Below are 23,628 nucleotides of genomic sequence, written 5' to 3' on the forward strand. Positions count from 1 at the left end.
GCTGCACTTGTCCTCAGACACAGGTGTGTTTGCAGTGGTGAACAGCCGTTCCTTGTCTCTGCTGGGGAAGCTGGCGATCAGTGCTGCCTTTAACGTCGCCTATATCTACACCTCTGAGCTGTACCCAACAGTCATCAGGTACGCCGCAGCCACGGCTGCCTTCTGCTTCGTCCAGCTGCATTCTGTTCTAGATGTTTGCATCAGCCGAGGGATGGTTCTTGCTGAACCTGGAGCATAGTTGGGGTGGGCCAGCAGCAACTCAGAAAGCAAGTTCAGAAACTGTGAAGCTGCTCTCTGCCTGCTTGGCTGAGGAAGATGGAGCTTTTCCTTGGGCTGAATTCCCTCATGTAAATCGTGAGAGACGAAGTCTGCACTAAACATATCCCATCTCCCAAATAGTGCTTGGATGTCATTTTTACTCCAGCGGGCTTCGTTTATTCGGTCACCTGTTCTGTGTCAGGCACATGACAGACCAGGGGACAGGGTCCCTGTTATCACAGAGCCTACATTTTGGCACAAAATATACACATTTCTAAAAAGGTAATTCCATATAGTGATAAGTGAATACTAGATTTACCTATTAGTTGTTAATGGTGGTTTTTAATAAGTAGGACACACTTATGTCAAAAAGAACGTATTCCATCCCAAGTTTCTCCTCATAAAATAAGTCTGAAAACAGAAAAACAAACTCAGATTCGAAGGGCAGGGATTGCAGCTTAGTCTGTGCTGGATGGACTGCCTCTTGAGGGCCAGCCGGATCCCTCAGCCGGCACTTTCCCCATCTTTTCCCCACAGATCCTTCTGTTTCCCTTATCCATGCGAGAAGCCTAATGGTTCTTTCTGCCCTTCCCCAGTAAGAGATCAGATTGTCTGCACTTGGCTAGTCGTCTTCTGACTGTTTCTAAAACCTACTTTCTCTGGCTATTGACTATAAAGCTGGGATGACCCACACTGGGACATTTTGGAGAGTGAAGGTGGCATTTGGAATGATGAGCCTGGCATAACAGGATGATTATGGTCCCCCTACCTATCAACATTGTCATTCTCACTTCCACCTCTTTCATACCCACACTCCCCAAGAAGGTTCTTGGTTTCTGAGAATATATGCTCAGTCAATTCCTATTTATATGCCTGACCCTTTAATAGTTAATTAGTTGAGTTTAAATAAGTGGGCAGACTTTTCAGATTGTAAAGCCCCGCCTCTCAATGGCTATATTAACTGACAGGAGACCTAAGACACCAAAACCCATTAGAACATTTGACAAAAAATATTCGCATGCTCATTTCTACGCCATCCTCTCTAACTGTACTGTCCAATAACTTCATGTGGCAATTTAAATTTAAATTAATTAAATGAAATAAATTAAAATTTTAGTTCCTCATTCTTACTAGTCACATGTCAAGCGCTCAGTAGCTGCATGTGTCTAGTGGCTTCCATGTTGGACACTGCAATTATAGAACGTTTCCAGCATCATAGAAAGTTCTAGTAGGCAGCACTGCTCTGTAGGCTCCTGCGCTTCTGCTTTGGGATAGATTATTCTGGACCCACTCTCCCCCAGGGTCTTTAAATTGTCCCTCTAGAACTGACTGATTTCTTTTTCACTTTTTCTTATGTTTTTAGGAATGTCGGGCTTGGCGCTTGTTCCATGTTCTCCCGAGTTGGTGGGATTATTGCTCCTTTCATCCCCTCACTGGTTGGTTTGTACCTTCTGGTTTTGTTTTTCTTGATCTCTGCTTTGTAAATTCTTGTGCTTTTGAGTAGAAAGAGATAATGAACAGGTGCCACTTGATGCCTGATACAAGTGTGAACCTTGTGCTTTTTAGATTAAGGACCCATCAGGGTGGATGGATTCTCACCAAGGATGCTTTTACCACTGATAGCTCTGATTTTTAGCTCGTCTGTGTTCACTGGAGAGTTAGCTAGTGCCAGCTTGCCCCTTCCTGTCCCCATTCATAAGTTAGCCACTTGGTGAATAGTCACTAAGTTTCTGCTGCGTGCTGGGCTCTGAGCTAAGCACTTCACATGTATCATCTCATGTAATCTTCACAATAACCATATGAGGTAGGCATTATTATTACCCCTGTATTAAAGATAAGAATACAGCAGAAAGAGGTTAAATACCTTCCCCAAAGGCATACCATTTGGAAAAGAAAATTAGAAGAGAAATATGCCTAGTAGTGTGTCTACTAATAGTTTTTGCCATTTTCTAAATTTCATAGTCAAAAGAAAGGAGGGTAGACTAAATGACAGTCCTAAAACCTGTCTAGTCTTGAAATATTCAGGTTCTGCGAGAGAACCGTGGAGCCCTACACGTATCTCTGCTTGGTCTGGTCAATGGCTTTTCCAGCAAGGCCTCGTCAATGGGTGACTGGGTTTGGTGGGAGGCTATGAGCCTGTTTGTAGACAACTGCACGTCCCTCAGGCAAGTTTACTCACCAATTCCTAGTATGGGGTGTCTCTGAAATGCCATTGTAGCCTTTTCTTTCTTTGAGTTGCCATACACTTCCTTTTCTGAATCTCTCTTTCACGTTTCATGCTTAATCTTAGATCATAAGACCCTTCTTAGGAAGAAGTCATATTAGTTCCATTCTGCAAAATGGGTCCAACATTAGGTATTTAGAGATCTCTGACTTGGGGTGGCTATCCCAGAATATTGTAGTACACAGCACTGTGTCTCTATTGATTCTTGCTAAGTTGAAAAGAGGTGAGAGCATTGTGTTCCCCTCATTTCGGTAAGACACCCACAGTGCTGGACATGAATTTGCGGGTATGTGGCCAAGGTCAGAGATTCTCCTCCCTGCTGTTTCCCCTCCTCTTCCCCTCCTCTCCGTCCGCCTCCTCCCTCTCCACCTCTCAATCCCCTCTTCCTCCTCCTCCATCATCTCTTCACTTTTGAAAAATCAGGAAAATATTTTCTAAGGGGACATCCTAACTAATAGTGGTCCTATGCGTGGAATTTGGAAGCCCAAGCCAAAAAGATGATAAAGCTGAGCAACTCCTGTGCAAGAATTCAAGAATGTTAATCAGCTCAGAAAGGCCCCAAAGCAACATCCTGCAAGGAACATTTTCTGTGTTATCTTTGCATCTGTTTATATTTAAAGAAACTATTTAAAAAATTTTCCTGAGATTATCTTTTGGATCTATGAAGAAAGTGATGGTGTCCCTGGCCCTCTACCCTGTTCAATTCAGGTAGTTTCCAAATAATGTGTACACGCTAGCATTCTCCAGACTTTTCTTTTTTCGGGTGTTTATACCTTTAACTTCTGTGCCTCTCAGTTATGGTGCTAAGTGAATCAGTGAGCATACTTGGGATTGTTCAGCTGATCCCAGGATTGAGAACTTTAAAGTTTGTCGTCAGCAAGTATTTTGGGCTGTCTCCTATGTGAAGAGTATGTGGAGATCGCTGTGTTATAAGTGACTCGCCTGGAATGGAAGCTGAGCCCCTCTTCCCTGTGAACTCTGGCCATGGAGGCCTGGCCTCTGCAGAGGCAGCCACCGCCTCTTCTCCCACAATACCCACCCCACGCATAAAGCAGTCTGCTGCTTCTGGTCCACACGCCAGAGCTGCTGTGTTTACTCACTCCCATCTCTGTGTGCTTGAGGAATCACCCCATGATCTCCCAGAGGAATTCTCTGTGGGGAGGGAAGAGGTTTCTAGTGTATTCTAGTGGGAAGGTGTAAACTGGCCAGTAAACATGGCAGGTCTTCAGTCATCGTGACATCGTGACATCAGCTGCTAGGAAACTAATACTGAGTCTTTGTTTGCTTGCATTCCCCTCCCTGCCCTTACAGAAATACGTGCAGTGGTCTTTACCCTTCATTGTCTTTGGAGCCACGGGCCTGACCTCGGGCCTCCTGAGTTTATTATTGCCAGAAACCCTTAACAGTCCATTGCTAGAGACGTTTTCCGACCTTCAGGTGTATTCATATCGGAGGCTGGGGGAGGAAGCGTTATCTTTACAGACTTTGGATCCCCCACAGGTATGGCGGTATCTTTCTTAATCATTCAGATCTACCACTTGGATGATGATAGTTTTTGGGGAAAAAAAAAGAATATCTGGTTAAATAGATTAAATAGATCTAAGCGAAACTGCTGAAAAACAAAGCAGCTGATTTTCAGAGAAATAAAGATAATCGATGATTCATTAGCTTTCTCAGAACACTTTAGGGGCTAATTCTTAGGAAAATGGATGCTGTAAAACTACGTTTGTCAGTTGAATGCTAGACAGTAATTTTCATTTTAGCGATGTCATGACATCATTTCACCGTCCATTTCTCCTCTCCTGTTTCAGTCTGCAGGCAAGGAGAGCGCTTTAGGGAGTGAGAGTGAGGAAGAGGAAGAGTTTTACGACGCGGATGAAGAGACTCAGATGATCAAGTGAAGGGCCCCAGACTCCTCCTGAGCAGCAGAGGATCATCGTTTGTGCCTCTGGCTAAGGCAGGTTCTCCCAGGAAACTTAGGAGGGTTGTAGAAAGATAGGCTTGAACATATGTGGAAGGGCCTCCGCGTGGACTGATTTTGTTCAGGCAGAAAGGAAGTTGGAGAAGAGATTTTGTGAGAGAGACCATCACTGCATTGAGGGAATGGTTGTTAATTTGTCCAAAATTTGGGTTTAGCTCAGAACCATGACCTCTGGCCGGATAGCTCAAATCCACATACCAGAGTGGCAAGCTGATTTATTCCTAGAAGTTTGATCAAGTTGCTTGTTCTTCATCATGATCTAAAGGCAGATATGTAAAATTTCTTCTCACTGTTTTAGTGGGATGAGATAAACCACTCGTAAGATTTAAGGTTTGGGTTTTTAAAATTAGGTTTTTTAGGTTCTTAAAATTTCGTCTTTATGCCATATTTGACATCTACCCTTATCAGGTGCTCCTCACCAGGGATCTTTTGAGGCAAGTTGGTATTAGCGTTTCAATTTTGTGCCAGGGGAAAAGCACTGAGGTGATTTGTGTGGCCTGGGACCCTCCAGCTTTGCCCTATCAGATGAACTTTGGGTCCTCAGCTTGGTTCCCAGCCTGGCAGTTGGCTTGAGTTCCCTGTGCCTATAGTCCCACAGATCATCTACTAGGAGATACCAGCTGTACCAAAGTGATCTTCTCAGAGTCGGAGATGTGGCTGCAGCTTCCTGTGAGCTCCCCTTGAGACTCAAATTGTGTAATTTCTTCAGTTCCCACTTATACACACTCCAGAAAAATTTCCATCTCAGATTCTAGTACCAGCAATAACTTCAGAATCATGCACAGTAAATGATGAAGTTTCATAAAGCTGGAAGGCAGTTAAAAAGTGACCTGTTGAGTACTTGGATATTAAAATGAAAATAAAAGGTATCATTTTTTAATAAGGAAGAAAAGAAAATTATCTTTCACAGTTTTTTGTTTGTTTGTTTTCAGTCTTGTGCAATGAATGAGGGACTTGGGCAAGATTCAAGATCTTGAACTCTTTTAATCCTAGATCAGCCCCTGCCTGTTTAGTAGAATGGAAGCCTCAGTAACTTCATAGAAAATGTTGACTTTTCATTAAGTACTACAAACTTTCAAATAAGTCAAAATCATACTTACTTTGCTAAAAATATGTTTCCCTGTGAAACTTGAGTGTTATCCCAAATAAGAGTATTAACCTGGAGTCAGCAAGCTTGGGCAGCATTGCTGTAGGTCACTAGGAAAATGTCTTTGTGTTTTCAGAATTTCCATTTCTACTAATCTCTTGGAGAAAAGAAATTGCATTAGAGGTAGAGAGAAGATGTCACTGTGACTGCTTCTGGAAATCTTGGAGGGATCACCCACAGTTGGCTCCAACACTCTTCTGTCCTCTTCTACATTGACTTCTTTTCTTGCACTCTATCAGTCTTTGTATTTGTTAAAATATTTTTATCTCCTTTATGCCCTTGATTATGTATTGAGCTCTTCACAAATAGGGCCATCTCTACCACTGTTTATTTCTCTCTGCTGTGCCCAGACATGGGCCTAGACACAGGAGGACCCTAATAAGTATTATTGTTTCCAGCCATCAGGGAAATTGTGAAACTCCTCCCAGTATCATTTTTATAAATCCCAGGAAAATTTGACCCAAACCCCCAAATTGTGGAATCCTGCTTGTCTTTCTGGAAAATGGAGACCTTCCCCAACACCAGGAGAAGAACAGAGGAAGAACTTACAAGGACACTTAGAAGGTCTTCTTTATTGGTCGAATGTTAAAGATAAAACAATAAACTAACATATATGTGATTTTTGCCTGGTTGGAGCTCTCTGCATTATAAGAGTAATACATCCCATTATAGGAAATTTAGAAACTAGACGTTAAAAAATTTATCACCCATAGGGCCAACACACAGAGATAGCCAGTATATGGCTTTGTTCTATTTGAAGACCAGGAATCCATCTCTCTATTAGCACTGGGGTTCCCTCTGCCTCTGGCTACATAAATGAGGATTCCGTTAATTCTGTCCCTGTGTATCCTCTTCTCCCAGCTCTGGGGTGGAAGAAGGGAGGAAGGGATACACAGTTTGAATACATGTTGCTTAATAGGGCTGGGCGTGCTATCAGCTGCTCATATTGGATGTGTCACTAAATTTTGTTTCTTTCTAGATGGTCTGTTGGCAAAGTTTAATAATTACTCTTTTATCATTCCACTGCCTTTTATAAAAATAAAGTTTTTTCCCTTTGATATTAACTGTTGAAGAATAGTGATTGTAGAGAATATACACATTTGTATATTTGTGTGGATTAAATTATTGGAAAACTTAATTTATAGGTAACATTTTGATTGTGCAGACGAATTGTAAAAAATATCCTTTTTTATTTTTTTATTGTGTTCAAAATTAAATTTCTTTTTTCCTAAAAAGCAGCAAGAAAAATGTAAGACACGTAAGAAACCGCAGGATTTCCAGGGTCAAAGGTCTGCTAACAGTTTGTTCAGAACCTTGGCACCACATGGATTTGTTGAAAGAAACTGTGTTCTGGTTTCCTGATTTGTTGAGTTAAAACCACTGCCCATTGAAAAGGCAATATTTGTCATTTGGCTGCTTTCAAGCAATATGAACTTCTTTAGTATTTAAAAATGAGCAAATAAAATACAAGAAATACACAAGAAGCAAATGAAAGTTCCCGGGGCAATGCTTAAGTGAATGTAATCTGGACAGGCATTTTTGTGGAGGTCAAATTGATGAAGATAGTTTTAGTAGATGTAAGTTCTTCACAACAACATTGAGAATTGTCACTATTACATCAGAATTAAAATACAGCTTTCCAATAGGACTTACTCCTCCATTACAAGTTCTTATTAGATCATTGGTTCTTAAATTGGAAAGATATCTATAAAAGATTTTTTAACTAAATAAAATGCAGGTATTTTGGCCTCTTATGAATTTAATAAAGAGTCACAAAACATAAGCCTTTTCTTTTGTTCTTACAGAATGTGTCAGGATATATAGTAGCATCCTTGACAAATTGGGCATGTATAGAATCTGCTAGAACTTATGGGTGGTGTGTGGGACAGTGGCTGTAGTGAAGTTTGGAAGTCATAGGCACAATAGATAACTATAAAAATATTTTTAGAGAGAGAAAAATGCAAAGATAATGCATTGTTGAAAAATTCATCTATGCAGTACATAAAGAAGAATAAGATCTTATGATTACCTCAGTAGATACATAAAGAGTATTTGGCAAAATTCAACACCTACTTAAAATAAAAGCTATTAGCAGTCAAGGAATGAAAGGAAACTTCCTTAGCAAAATAAGGGATATTGTAGTCCATACAGCGAATCGGTACACAGTGTCTCTTCACCTTCCTGGTACCTTGGGCTTCAAACTTTCTTGATCTTGACCCACAATAGGAAACGTTTTTTCATGTATTTTCTCTCTATATCCCTCTCTCTGTCTTTTTCTTTCTCCTCTCCCACCTGACAAATATGTGTATGTGTGTGTGTGTGTGTGTGTGTATGTTTAAAAAATATATATGTACATAAATATAAAATTTTCATGGAACAATGCTTATTCTTGCTAGGCACACTGATAACTTATGATCTGTTCTATTTCATTTTTTTAAATGCTGTTTGTGACCCACTAAATGGATTTCATGACCCACCAATAGGTTGCAAGCCCTAGTTTGAAATCCACCATTCACCTCTGTGCTACAGAGGCTTTGAAGCTAAAATGTACATTTCCCAAAGTCCCTTGCAGCTAGCTTTCTAGGTGCAATTTAATTTCCGCCAGATACAGATGGAATTTGGAAGGTGTAGGCCATGCTTGTGATGCGTCAGTTTTCTTCTGCTGGGTCCACACTGGTGGAGGCATTTGGTTTTGCTGAGGTAGTTTCAGCAGAGATGTTGATAGTCAGGGGCAATATTGATTAAAATCTGAAGATTGTAGAGACAATATAGATTGAACATAGATAGAACAAGATTTTAACATAGAACCTTGCAAAATAATTCTAGTACTCATATGGAAAAGTAAACATCCAAAAATATTCAAGACAATCTTGAAAAATAAGAGCAAGCAAAAGGGACTTGACTTCCCAGATATCGAAACTTACGAAGCTATAGTATTGGTGCAGCGATAGACAAGTAGATCAATAGAACATGATAGAGATCCCAGAACAAGACCAAACATATAACACAATTTGGCATTTTTTAAGGATGGCTTGACAAATCAGTGGGAAAAGAGAGAGATATTCAATTATTGATGTGGGAACTATTGGGTTTTCATATCAAAGAAAATAAATTTACCTCCTTTCTTCTCACCATAACAAAAATAGATTCCTAATTAATTGAAGACCTAAATGAAAAAAAGCAAAACTTTAAAACTATTATAAAATGATATGGAGAATATTCTTATGACCTTGGGGCATAGATAGATTTCTTAGACAAGAAGTGAAAATCACACGATTTTTTTAAAAAAGATTGATGTGTTTGCCTACATCTAAACTTAGAATTTCCTTCTAGAGGACTAAACACACCACAAAGTTAAAAGCAGTAGATTAGGAAAAAATACTTGCAATTTCTCTAAGAGACAGGGATTAATATCAAGAATATATCAAGAATTAGTACAAATCAGAAAGAAAAGTAATAGGAAAGTTTACCAAAAAATAGGAAAGCTAACAAAAAATATTAGGCAACTTACAGATGAAAAGATGTTCAGCCTCACTAGAGGATCAGAGAAATGCAAAATGAAACAACATTAAGGTATCATTTAGGGGCCAGTCCATGGCCGAGTGGTTAAGTTCTCTTGCTCTGCTGCGGCAGCCTCGGGTTTTGCCGGTTCGGATCCTGGGCACGGACATAGCACTGCTCATCAAGCCATGCTGAGGTGGCGTCCCACATGCCACAACCAGAAGGACCCACAACTAAAAATACACAACTATGTACCAGGGGGTTTTCGGGAGAAAAGGGAAAAATAAAATCTTAAAAAAAAAATATATATATATCATTTAAAATCCATTAGATTGGGGAAAAAAGAATCATAAAATCAAATTTTGAAGATGTAAAGGAAAAGGAATTTACTTACATCTGATAGAATTATAAATTTATTCATCAACTAGATTGTCAATAGCAAGTCAGGTTGAACATGTGCATATTTTATGATTCAGAATTCTGCTTTGTATACATCATGGGACAGTTTTCAGATATTTTGACTATAACCCATTATAACAAAAAATGTTTTACACTGTGACACACACAGCATACACACCTACATACGTATCCATGTATATAACCAAAGCAAAGTTTTGTGAAATAATACTTACCCTTACTATATACATTGCATTGTGTTTTCTGTTCCATTTTGCTTTAAAATGAAAAGAATGCTCGTGAAGACACCTGAAAGTGATTTCACAATTCATAAGCCAATCAAAACATCCGGTTGGAAAAAGTGAAACCTAATACCTTTAACATTTGCCTTAGTACTTGCCTAGTGCACGTGCGTGCAAGGAGATGTGTGCAAAAATGTCCATTTTAGTTGTAGTAAAACAGTGAAATTAAATGCCTTCAGTAGGGAAATGTATAGAGACAATTTTATATTCATAGAATTGGAATGGAACAAGTGTTCCATGTATTGAGGTGGACAGATCTCAACAATGTTAAACAAAGTGTTGGCAAATTTTTGCTAGATCAAAGTCATTTCATGGTTAAATCCTTTAGTGAGTGACTGGAGCATTTGCTAATTCAAGTGATTCGTGCTTTTTCTGCTGTGCTTTACAGTCAAGAATATTGATATTCTGTTGCAAAATAAAGTTTCACTGTTATTCCTGCCTGGATGAAGAGTTATCCCTCTAGGTCTAAATTTCTCTTGAAGAAGAGCTTTGCATCTGTGGAAAACATTTAGACAATTTCTGAACTGAGACCCTAGAGCTCTGTAGTATAAGGCTTAGAAGAGATTACTTATTTATGGAAAAATGTCAAGGCCAGATGTAGCCAAATCAGTATTAAAATAACTTCAGTGGAGAGCCCACAGAACAATGGATTTCAAATAGAATAGATTCTGATGGAATTGCCTAGCTTCAAAATATAACTTCAAGAAATTGATGAAATGACTGTGGAAAGTGGGCAAAAAATGCACGCTCAACTTGGAGAAGAGTTTAATAAATGAATGATTTCCCAACATGTGGGCAGAGCTTCCAGAAACCACAGAACAGAAGGCAGTATGCGGAAGGAAGCTCATTCATGCAGTCGACACAGATCAGCCTCCTGGTGCGCAGCACAGGCGAGGAGTGGATCCAGAGAGGTAAACAGGAGATACTCAGCACTGGGAGGTGTGTGAAAGTTTGGTGAATATCCGTCATGTCACATGATTAGGGTTTAAAAATCATTGAAGCTAAGCTATTCTTGCTGGTGACGATACAGGAGATTCATTTGCTTTCTACAGCCACTTTAATTATTATAGAGGCATTTCACCATATATGGGATATTTGCTTTCCTCTTTGCTATTGCAGATGGCATGCAACCATTTAATTACATAGCAGAATCATGTTAGACTATGTGAATGTAAGAGAAGAGGGACTGGAACATGTTTACACTGTCTACAACTGGAGTGTGATCAACCGAACAACTTTGCTTCCCAACACCAATTGTTCAGTGGGTACTGAAGAAATACTGACAACATCAAGGATGGCATCTCACCACATTGCTGATCCTTTCTGAGGAAACAAAGATTGACTATCGTCAACAAATATTTTAAAGTCTCACATCATCTCCCTCCCCCCCAAATTTCCTTGATTATATAAAATAGAAAAATAGAGACCTGAAATGAATTATGTCTGTAATATGCTTGCCTCTAATGCAGCCTAGTTAGATTGCAGAAACTTACTTCTGAAGTTTATGGGAAAGAAACTTGGCAGAGAACAGCAGATTACTTTCAAATAATATTTTTCCCATACTATTTATTGTAATTCATTTTTCCATTATAGTTTCCTCTGAATAGCTGCTACAACCAAGGCAGAGGAGGATGAAGAATATTTTGCTTTTAAAGAATGGAAGTAGACCATTATCTTACACCATACACAAAAATTAACTCAAATGGATTAAAGACTTGAATGTGAGACTGAAACCATGAAATTCCTAAAAGAAAGCATAAGCAGGGTGCTCTTCTCTTTGACATCGATCTTAGCAGTATCTTTTTGAATATCCTGTCTCCCCAAGCAAGGGAAACAAAAGAAAAAATAAATAAATGGGACTACATCAAACTAAAAAGCTTCTGCACAGCAAAGGAAACCTTAAAAAAACCAAAAAGACAACAATTGGGAGAAGCTATTTGCAAATCATGTATCCAATAAGGTGCTATATTCAAAATATATGAAGAAATCATACAACTCAACAATAAAAACACAACCCAATCAAAAAATGGGCAAAGGATATAAACAGACATTTTCCCAAAGAAGATACACAGATGGTCAACAGGCACATGAAAAGATGCTCAATATCACTAATTATTAGGGAAATGCAAATCAAAACTACAATGAAATATCACCTCATGCCCATCAGAATGGCTATTATCAAAAAGACAAAAAATAAGTGTTGGAGAGGATGTGGAGAGAAGGGAACCCTCATGCACTGCTGGTGGGAACGTAAATTGGTGCAGCCACTCTGGAAAACAGTATGGAAATTCCTCAACTAATTAGAAATACCCTATGATCCAGCTATTCCACTTCTGAGGGTTTATCCAAAGAACACAAAAACACTAATTTGAAAAGATAACATGCACCCCTACGTTCATTGCAGCATTATTCACAGTAGCCCTGACTTGGAAGCACCTAGGTGCCCACCAAGGGACAAATGGGTAAAGAAGATGTGGTACATATACACAATGGAATACTGCTCAGCCGTAAAAAAAGACGAAATCTTGCCATTTGTGACAACATGGATGGACCTGGAGGGTATTATGCTAAGCGAAATAAGCCAGACAGAGAAAGGCAAACACCATATAACTTCACTCATATGTGGAATATAAATGAACAAACACATAGGTAAGAAGAACAGATTGGCATTTACCAGAGGGGAAGGGGTTGGGGGGAGGGCAAAAGGGGTTAAAGGGGTGCACATGTACAGTGACAGATGGCAACTAGACTTTTGGTGGTGAACACGAGCAATCTATACGGAAGTTGAAATATGATATACATCTGCAGTGTATATAATGATAAGCCAATGTGTCCTCAATTTAAAAAAAAAGTACTTTGTTTTTACAGGAAGAATGGCAGCAGAAAAGACCAGTGATTAGGAAATGCTGATCAAACTTTTCCATAAAGACTCCCAAGGACCTTTTTAGTGTACATAAGTAATAGGCGTTGTATTAGTTTCCTAATACTGTAACACAATTACCACAAACTTAGTGGCTTTAAACAACACAAGTTTATTCTATTGTGGTTCTGGAGGTGAGACTACAGAATGAGTCTCAAGAGGCTAAAATGAAGATCCGAGCAGGACTGGTTTCTTCTGAGTTCTCCAGGGAAAAATCCATTCCTTTTCTCTTGCAGCTTCTAGAGGCTGCAGCACTCCCTGGTCCTGGCCACATCCCTCTAATCTCTGCTTCCATGGTCACATAACCTTTTGAGTAGAAGTCTGATCTGCTGCCTCCCTCTTGTATGGACCTTTGTGGTTAGATCAGGCCCACCTAGATAACTCAGGCTAATCTCCTCATTGCAAGATCCTTACCTTAACGACATCTGTAAAGTCTCTTTTGCCATAAAAGATAACATTCACAGGTTCTGGAGATTACATGTAGATATTTTTGGGGGGCCTTATTTAACCTACCACAGGTGTCTAAAGTGTATATCATTAAAGGACCCTAAGTAGACAGGACCTGCTGGAGTCAGCAGTGTATAATTCTAAGTTTGATGGAATAACCTAGTCATCATTGTGAGAAGGCAGACCCAGAGTATGGATAACAGCTTAAAATCTGCATTTATTATTGACCTTATTGGCCCAGTTGGCTAAGTCTAAAGTCTCCCAGTTATTGTTTCAAAGAGTAAACTGCTTACAAAAGAATCTAAACCTAGTAAGACTTTGTTTCTGAGTTTTACTTGTCACTGTATCTTAGCAGTTTCCAGCAGTTTTCTTATCAAAATCAGTTGTTATTACCTCTACCTTTGTTAAAGGTAGCATCCTATCCTAAAAACATCCTATATTTTTCCATTATAGCACTTATTGTATAATATAATAAGTGATGATGTCTTCCCTACTAGGCCATAAATTCTTTCTTTTCTCCGACTATACGTCAGCTCATTGCACCGGAATCAGTGTGTCATAGGCTTTCAGATATTTTTGACAGAATGCAAGAATATCTCACCACTTTTCCAAATGAACTGTATTGCTGGATTGCGCTCAAAAGCAAACAAGGACTGTATCTTATTCATCTTAGTAACTCTAGGAACTAGCACAGTATTAGGGACACAGTAAGCATTTGATAAGTTTTTGAATAAATGAATGCCCAGACACAAGGCAGTCAAGATTGGCTTAACTGATCTATCAAGTAACGTACACAAAATGGGTGCTCTTCCCCAAAATCAATTTGGGAAGTGGTCTATGGATTACTTAGCTCTGAAAAAGCTACTTATGGATAACTAGAAAGACCTTCATTCCACCTCAACCTTCTCATTCCCTAATCTCAGCATTTGTGCAGTTGGAGTTAGACTTAGAATACATTTAAGAGAGAAATGATCCCTTTTAACAAGGTTTAGATGTCTACCTTGAAAATGGAAGTAAGCAAAGAAAGATTGATTATTAAATAATAATCTTGTCCATGTATTTAGACTTTTTACAAAAGTGCCATTTATCCTGCTGAGTTGCAGAATAAATGAATTGGGTGATTTGTTGATTTGTTTTGAATGAGACGTCTCTGTACTCCCATAGAGAGGCAATCTACCTATGAAGGTACTCTTCGGAGGAATGTTTGGCATAACCATCAGTGTTTTAACATTCAGGTCTCCTAAAATAGTTCATCTAATGGAAACAACATCTAAAAAGTTCAGAAATGCTCTCAATTTGATTCCAGGCATTTGAGGGATCACGTTGAGAAAAAAAATCTTTAGGAGTTGGATCAATATTTAGATTTTTCTATTTGCTACGTAACTCAGAAGCTGGCTCTGGTGTGCTGGCTGAAAGAAGTCACCTTTGATTTATCAGAGGAATGCTTTGTAAGAGGAATGAGTAAATACCTGAAAACAGCTCACAGTAAAGCCTAAGGGGAAAGATGGACAATTAAGCTAGTTGAATTTATTTCTCCACCCTGCCACGTCCCAGAAGAAGCTATTTATTACTGAGTAAGTAGACTCCAAAACATCTTCAGCAGACACATTTTTCACAGTGGAAGAATTTATGATCTTCCCAATCCAGTCCATCAGGAGATGGATAAGGCTTGATAAGGATTTAGCTGATAAGGAGAATGACTAGATATAGGATTGAAGACCTGGGGCAGCAGCAGACAGTTTTGGAAAAAAATTTCATCAAAGATCAAAATTCATGTTATTTTGGTCTTATGGAACAAAGTGTTTGAGTTAAGCAGAGGAATAGAATCATTAACAAGATTAATCGACACAGATGTCATAAAATGACATCCAATGAGAAATAGTGACACCTAGGCCTTGTATGTCTTTCAATTTCCTTTCAGGCATTTCAAACCACCCCAAACAGTTTCAAGTTTCTCCCAGGAAGAAGTGCACAACAGATCAAAAGATTTCCTCAACTAGTTTCTAGTGTTCAAGAGATTATTAGTGTTCAGGGGAAAGAAATCACATTTATTTATTCATCAAATATTTTGAGTACCTACTAAGTGCTGGGTCCTATTCTAGGTGCTGAGTTAAAAGAGTAACATATCGAGCATTGTTTTAAACAGTTTATATTCCTTGGCACATCCAATCCTCAGAAGAAAACTATGAAATGTGTACTATTGATTCCATTTTATGGATGAGAAAACTGAGGTTCTGGTTAAGTAACTTTCCCAAGACATGCAACTAATAATTGGCAAAGCCTGTATCTGACTTTAGAGGTCACTGCTTGAGTGATTATACTATATTTCTGTGATTCTTGAGGGGTTCTTGAATTTTAGCTAGGCCGCCTTCTTCCATGAGCTGTTTGATGATAATAATGACGATGGTGATGGTAACTACCACACATTGAGTACCATGCACCATGTCATTGTGTTAAATACATCCTATAATTGTGTCATATAATGCTCACAACAACTCTGCTAGGTAGGTTTATAATCCCTGCTCGGTTCATGAAAACAATGAAGCTCAAAGGTATTACATAATTTTCTCAAGGTCACAACTAGTTGTAAGTGGCAGAGCTAAGTTTAGATCCCATTTGTCTCATGCCGAGGCCCATGCACTTAATTATCCCTTCCGACCTCCTCCTGTGAAAGAGGGTTAATTCAAGAGAAGAGGGGACACTTCTGTTTCAAAGACTATTGGAAATGGCTCCAACTTCTCCCTGGCTTTTGGGACAAGAACAGTGAATTGAGAAGAATAGATACCGGAATCCTTATGAAGCCAAGGCTCAGACATTTTGATTAGGCTCCTTGTGGACGCAGACCATTTTAAGAAGGATTCTAATTAATTGATGATTCTCCCTGTATTTTAGAACCATTGAAATTTTTTTCCCCAGAATTAAATCAGTGGAGGAATACATTTGTCAGTCAATAATACGGATTGAGAAGCTTGTCAATATTCAGACTCCTCATTAGTGGACCAGGTCCAGTTATGATCTCATAGAGAAGGTGGAAAAATTCTTCTACATATCTCTGGGGTGCCCTTTGGGATTACTTTCATTATTCACTCTAAGGCAACTATTAGCCTGCCATTCCATGAGGTACGTTCAAGAAAAATTCACTGACGGCCTACTGGGCCCCAGGTGTTGGTATGCTTGGAGTTGTCAATGGTCAGTGAGGTGGGTTTCTCAAGCTGTGAGTCCTCCCAGAGTCTTTGACCTAAATGGGATATGGGAGGGTGAGGTATTACAAAGGTGAAAAGGCCTTGGTGAAATTAGAGAGAACCTCTGGGATCCAAGTTTGGGAAACTGGCTAATAACAGAAATGGATTTCTTTTTCAAGGAAAACTTTCTTGACAAGGGAAATCTCAGGCTGAGGCTTCTGATAGTGATCTCAAGGAAGTCTAAGTCACATAACTTCTAAGCTGTCCCTCACCATATGCTTTTAATTATGCCAATAATTAGAATTAACTAGCAAGCTAACACCTGTTATCTGGGGACAGGAAGCTTGTTGCCTTCAGCAAAGAGACAGATAAGCATTTCCTCTTGCAAATACTCTCTCTCCTTATCAGATTAGCCATATATCAAAGCCCAGAGCAAATGACCAGGCCTTCCCAACTGCCACCATTTTTCTTTCACTTTCCTCATTAAACTTGTTTATTTGATGCTTAATAACTTTTAGCTTTGAAGTAGTTCAGACTATTTCCAAAAGATATTTTAAGTACTCTCTGAAGTCTTTACAATATCACATGAACATGGTTTTAGAATCAGGGAGACTCATTCTCATTTTCCTTTAACATGAAATGTTACTTATACCATCTTTGTTAGGAGATGTAATATATCTTATACCTCCTTATAAGAGGGCTTCAATAAATTATATCACTTAGGAACTGCCAAAGATTTTAAAACAAGGATTTAATACACACATTGAAGAAAAGTATTTAAAGAAAAAGGGAACTCTCATGATGCCGTATTTTTTCCAAAAATAGAATTGGTATGGAATGTTTCAAAAAAAAACATATTTTCACCAATCCACTTCATTTACCAACTAATAGTGTAACTGAGGAAGTATGACATTTATAAGACCATTTCCCTCTTTGTTATCCTTGAAGATCTGTCATTTCTACAGAGGAATGCCTGTAAATTTCCTTCCCTATCTCCCTTCCCACTTTTCTCAGGAATCTCAGGTTAGGGAGGAGGCAGTAGCCAGCCTCCTGGTGGGAGGAGGAGAATGATTATTAAAAAACCACTTCCTCTAGCCCTGGATAACAGAGCTTCTCTCTTTCTCTTTTGGAACCAACTTGGAGGGGTAAGTGTGGTGAGAGGTAATTGGGGAGTGAGTGTGTGTGTCTGTGTGTGTGTGTGTCTGTGTCTGTGTGTCTGTGTGTGTTCCCTCTAGAGTTCTACAAGGTAACTAGGGAAAGGAAGCCAGGAGCACTTGTTGCACCATTCTCTGGGCCATGAGGGAGAGAGAATGGTCCTTGATTCTTTCTGGCTGCAGGTGTGCTCAGGAAAAAATATGATCTGGCCGGAATGTCATCTGTGTTTATATCATGGAAACCCAAGGGGGTCTTAGGTGAATGAACAGGAAGCAAATTTAATTATGCATTATACATACCACCCTTAAAGTTGATGGACGGGTCACATTGTTTTAAGGACAAAAAAAATATTGCCACGTTCACTTTTATCTAGTTGTTTACATGAGTTCTATCCTTTGCCCTTTTCCTTTTCCACTTTACGTACTCTCCCTGAGCAATCTCAACATCATTTACTCTGAATATTGTTTTATTATTTGTATTACTAATTTTTCTAATTGTAAAAATAGAAGTATGTTTATTGTAAAAAAAAAATCAGACAGTGAAAAAAAGCTAACATGGAAAATAAAAATTAGATGCAATCCCACCACCCAGAGAAAACACTTCCTGACTTTTTCTCCATGGATATGTAATGTTTCGTGACCTGCTTTTTTTCCGATTTGTCAGTATATCGTGAACATTTTCCTGTTATTAAATATTCTTTTACTATATTATTCTTAAAGTCTTCCATAATATGCATGTATTATAACATATTAGCCAATGTCCAATTGTTAGATGTTTAGATACATCCACATTAGATATTTAATTTATGCCCATTTTGTCCTATTATGAAAATATTCCATATTTTCTCTGCCTCATTTTTTATGAGCACTTGATAAGATTATCCACGTTTCTGTTTTATTTTCTGCCTACTTGATCTATCAAGGACTAAAAGAGGTATGTTAAAACTTTCTACCACCATTGTGTTTTTGCCAACTTCTTTTTGTACTTCTAGTAGTTTATGCTTTATATGAATATTTTTAATGTTAGTAATTGCACGAAAGGATTCTTACTTGACCATTACATCTTGATAATGTCTATTAAAAATAGCAGAAAGTTGAAATTATTGTATTCTTTCTGAGAGGCTATAAGGAAGTTTAACTCATTGACGTTTATTATCATAAGTGATATTTTAGGCTTCTGTCAACTAACGTTTTCTGGCTTGTATGTTTCCTTGCTGTATATTCTATATTTTCTGTCTTTTCCTATATGGATTGTGGGTTTTTTTTCTTGTGGTAAAATATACATAGCATAAAATTTACCATTTTAACCGTGTTTAAGTGTCCAGTTCTGTGGTATTAACTACAATCACACTTGTAGAACCGTCGCCACCATCCATCCCAAGAACATTTTTCATCTTCCAAAACTGAAACGCTATCTGTTAAACACTAAATCCCTATTCTTCCTCTCTCCAGCCCCTGGGAACCACTATTCTACTGTCTGACTATAAATTTGACTACTTCGGGTAACTCGTACAAGTGGAATCGTACAATACTTGTCCTTTTGTGACTGGCATATTTCACTCGGCATAATAGCTTCAAGATTCATCCACGTTGTAGCATGCATCAGAATTTCCTTTCTTCCTAAGGCTGCATAATAGTCCATTGTATGTATATACAACATTTTGTTTATCCATTCATCTGTTGATGGATACTTGGATTGCTTTCACCTTTTGGCTATTGTGAATAATGCTGCTATGAACATGGGGTACAATATCTTTTTGAGTCTCTGCTTTGATTTCTTTTGAGTATGTATCCAGAAGTGGAATTGCTGGACCATATGGTAATTATATGTTTAATTTCTTGAGGAGTTGCCATCCCATTTTTCACAATGGCTGCACTATTTCATATTCCTAGCAACAATGCACAAGGGTTCCAATTTCTCTACGTCCTTGCCAACATTTGTTATTTTCAGATTTTTAAATTATAGCCATCTAATGGGTATGAAGTGGTATCTCATTGTGGTTTTGATTAGCATTTCCCTAACTATGAGTGATGGTGAGCATCTATTCATGTGCTCATTGGCTATTTGTAGATCTTCTTTGGACAAATGGCTATTCCTTTGCCCATTTTGTAATTGATCTGTTTGGTTTTTTGTTGTTTAATTGTAGTTCTTTATATATTCTGTATATCAATTCCTTACCAGATATATGATTTGCAAATATTTTATCCCATTCTGTAGGTTGTCTTTTCATTTTCTTGATAATGTCCTTTGATGCACAATTTTTAAATTTTGATATAGTCCAACTGATCTATTTTTTCTTTTGTCACCTATACTTTTGATGTCGTATTCAAGAAATCATTGCCAAATCCAATGTCATGAAGATTTTCCCCTATGTTTTTTGCTAAGAGTGTTCTGGTTTTAGTGTTTCCATTTAGGTAATTTATCCATTTTGAGTTAATTTTTGCATACTGTGTAAAGTAGGGGTCCAACTTAAATCTTTTACATGTGGAAATCCAATTGCCCCGACATGAATTTCAATAAATTTTTCAGGATGGCTATCCAGTTGTATGCTTTCTAAATTCTAATATAGCTGAGAATTTTTTTGCTGTCTTCATGATGAATAAGAACATTTTCTCCCCAAACTTTGTCAACTTGCTTGAAGTCAGTCTGTCATTTATTGCAGTAGAATAATCTGAAGTCACTCCATTTTTTGCTCCTTTTTAGGTTATTTTTTCCCATCCTGGATGTTGGTAGAATTCTTTGTTTATCATTTAAACTGTAAAGATGTGCGGGGCCAGCCCCGTGGCCGAGGGGTTAAGTTCGAGCACTCCACTTTGGCAGCCCAGGGTTTTGCCAATTCGGATTCTGGGTGTGGACATGGCATTGCTCGTTAGGCCATGCTGGGGCAGTGTCCCACACGCCACGGCTGGAGGGACGCACAACTAAATATACAACTATGTATTGGGGGGATTTGGGGAGAAAAAGCAGAAAAAAAAAAAAAGATTGGCATGGTTGTTAGCTCAGGTGCCAGTCTAAAAAAAAATTAAGTAAGTAAGTAAGTAAGTAAATAAATAAATAAATTGTAAAGATTTGCTTGGACATGTCTAACTAATCTTGTCTCTTCATTTCTGTTGCATGGAGCCTGTGAGTCCTTCATTCTCTGGATTCAGGTCTTTTTTCGTGGAAGGAAAGCTTTCTTCTATTTTTTGTTTAATTATTGATCCTGTTCTATTTATTCTGATTTCTTCTCAAGGTGCACAGATTTTCCATGTGTTGGGTGTCCATTTTCTTTTCTTCGTGTCTATCACTTTCTCATCATTGTAATATTTTTGTCCTTTTCCTTTGCATTAGAGGAGACTGCTCAAATATGTTCACATGATTGACTTGACTTTTAGTGATTCAGATTCTTCTCTTTCTGTTTTTAACTCTATTTTAAATTCATTTTTGAGTATTATTTTTCACACTCTCCTTCTTTAATTCTGTTCAGCCAGATACCTCTTTGTCTGTTGCCTTAGAGTGTTGTTGTTCACATTTTATTTAATCAATTCCATGTTTTCTTGAATTTTATATGCACCATGAAAGCAGAAACTGCCTAAGTCTTCTTTCTTATGGTAAATCCTTTCATAAATATCCTCATGCCCCACGTCTTGAATGATGCTTTTCCTCTGTGTATTTAGGTTATATAATATTTTCACAAGCCCGTGTTAATTATTAACTGATTCGTGAAGCAAAAAGACAAATCCAGTCCTGACGCTTGCCAGCAAATTTGTTGGATTCTTATTGGATCCCCTCATCTGGATGCTATTAGAACTTACTCCCTGGATGTTGACTTTGGTAGATGGTTGATAAAGTTTAGCTGACTGATTCAGTGTCCCAGGACCTGCTGAGAGTGGGGACAGAGCTGGGGCTGCAGTCTCTTCTGGCAGGGGAAATTTGTCTCCTCTAGGCTTGGTGAAGTCTCTGAACCAGGGCCTGCTTTGCTGAGTTTAATTTTCTGTCTGTCTTGGCTGCCATCCCAGATGGTCAATGTGGCTATCTCGGGGTTCTTACTCATGTATTCTCCCAGCTCTAGCAGGATCACTGTCTGGCTGGGCTTCGTCTCATCTAGGGACTTCCAATGCCATAGCTTCTGAGACTGGTGCCCAGCAACTGAGAACTGGGAGAGGTGAAGCACCTGTTCTTTTTCTGATTTCTTCAGGTGGAAGTTTAAGTTATTTACTCGAGACCTGTCTTTGTTTTTAAATATGCATTTAGAGCTATAAATTTCCCTCTAACCACTGTTTCATCTGCATCCCTAAGTGTGGGTATCTTGTGTTTTCATTTTCATTCATTTCAAAGTATTTTCTAATTTTCCTTGTGATTTCAATTTTAGCCTGTTTGTTATTTAGGAAAGTATTGCTTAATTTGTACATATTTGTGACTTTCCCAAATGTTTTACCGTTACGGATTTCTAACTTCATTCTATTGTGATTGGAGAACATACTTTGCATGACTTCTGCCCTTTTAAAATTATTGAGGTTTGTTGTATGGTCATGCCTATGGTCTCTCCTAGGGAATGTTCCAGGTGCACTTGAGAAGAATGTGTTGTGCTGTGGTTAGGTGAGTGTTCTGTAGACGTCTGCTAGTCTGCGTGGTTACAGTGTTGATCAAGTCTTCTGTTTCCTTGCTGATCTTATGTCTAGTTGTTCTAGCCATTATTAAAAGTGGGGTATTGGGATTTTCAATTATTATTGTTGAATTGTCTATTTTCCCCCTGAATTCTGTCAGTTATTGCTTCATTTAGATTGAGTTTTTGTTGTTAGGTGTGTGTATATGCTTACATTGTTATATCTTCTTAATGAATTGAGCCTTTTATTATTTTAAAATATCCTTCTTTGTCTTTGGTAACAATTTTTATCTTAAAGTGTATTTTGCCTGATATTGGCAATATTGTCTGATATCACTCCAGCTCTCTTTTGGTTATTGTTTCTTTTTCCATCCTTTTACTTTCAACCCATTTATGCTTTTGAATCTAAAATGTGTCTCTTATAAACAGCATAGAGTTGGATCATGGTTTTTAAAGAATTTATTCTGAAAATCTCTGTTTTTTTAATTAGAGTGCTTGATCCATTTACTTTTGATGTAATTACTGATAAATTAGGATTTACATTTGCCATTTTGCTGTCTGTTTTCTACATATCTTATGTTCTTTTTGTTCCTGTGTTCCTCCATTACTGCCTTCTTTTTTGTTAGATAGATATTTTCTAGTATACCTTTTTAATTTCTTTGTCATTTCCTTTCCTATATATTTTTGACATTTTCTTAGTGGTTGCCCTGAGGATTACAATTGACATATTAACTCATACCAATCTAATTCAGATTGATGCCAACTTAACTTGAATAATATTCAAAAACTTTTCTCCTATATGGTTCTATTCCTTAACCCCCCTCTTTTGTGCTGTTATTGTCATACAAATTACATCTTTATGCTGTGTCACCGTCAACACAGATTTATAATTATTGCTTTATCAAGTTATCTTCTAAATCAGATAGGAGAAAAAAGAGTTAGAAACAAAAATACACACTTATACTCTTTTATATTTACCTGTTTAGTTACCTTTACTGTTGTTCCTTCTTTTTTTATGTGTATTCAAGCTATTGTCTAGTGTCCTTTCATTTTAGCTTGAAGAACTCCTTTAAATATTCCTTGTAGGGTCAGTCTGCTAGTGATAAATTCTATCAGTTTTTGATTATCTGTGAATATCTTAATTTCTTCGTATTTGAAGGATAGCATTGCTTGATATAGAATTCTTGGTTGACAGTTGCTTTTCCTTTCAGCACTTTGTACGGCCATACCTCGGAGATATTGTGGGCTCAGTTTCAGACCACCGCAATAAAGAAAATGTCATCCCCCTGCTCCCTGGCCTCCATGGCTTCTGATAAGAAGTCAACTGTGAATCTTATTGAGAATTCCTTGTACATGATGAGTCCCTTCTCTTTTGAGGCTTTCAAGATTCGCTCTTTGTCTTAGTTCTTCAGCAGTTTGATTATGATATATCTAGGTGTGAATCTCCTTGAGTTTTTCCTACTGAAGTTTATTGAGCTTCTTGGATGTATAGAATAATGTTTTTCATCAAATTTAGGAATTTTACAAATG

General features: G+C 38.1%; 1 protein-coding gene across 5 annotated transcripts in view; it reads left to right on the forward strand.

Annotated features, from left to right (window-relative positions):
- Nucleotides 1–23,628, forward strand: part of SLC22A15 (solute carrier family 22 member 15) — a 111,113-nt gene that overhangs the window by 66,471 nt on the left and 21,014 nt on the right. The window contains exons 9-13 of one of the 5 annotated variants that reach the window (XR_011494915.1): nt 18–138; nt 1,622–1,694; nt 3,794–3,982; nt 4,294–4,439; nt 5,396–9,458. Coding sequence is in view for 1 of the 5 variants with exons in the window: in XM_014848276.3 (XP_014703762.3) it covers nt 18–138; nt 1,622–1,694; nt 3,794–3,982; nt 4,294–4,383 (473 nt within the window). In the remaining 4 variants the exon portion in view is untranslated. Of the gene's footprint in view, nt 1–17; nt 139–1,621; nt 1,699–3,793; nt 3,983–4,293; nt 9,459–23,628 lie in introns of those variants that run through there. The other 4 variants (XR_011494917.1, XR_011494916.1, XR_006514609.2 and 1 more) reach the window with 4 other exon arrangements.

Source organism: Equus asinus, chromosome 16 (assembly GCF_041296235.1).
Source record: "Equus asinus isolate D_3611 breed Donkey chromosome 16, EquAss-T2T_v2, whole genome shotgun sequence".
In the NCBI taxonomy this organism is placed as follows: domain Eukaryota; kingdom Metazoa; phylum Chordata; class Mammalia; order Perissodactyla; family Equidae; genus Equus; species Equus asinus.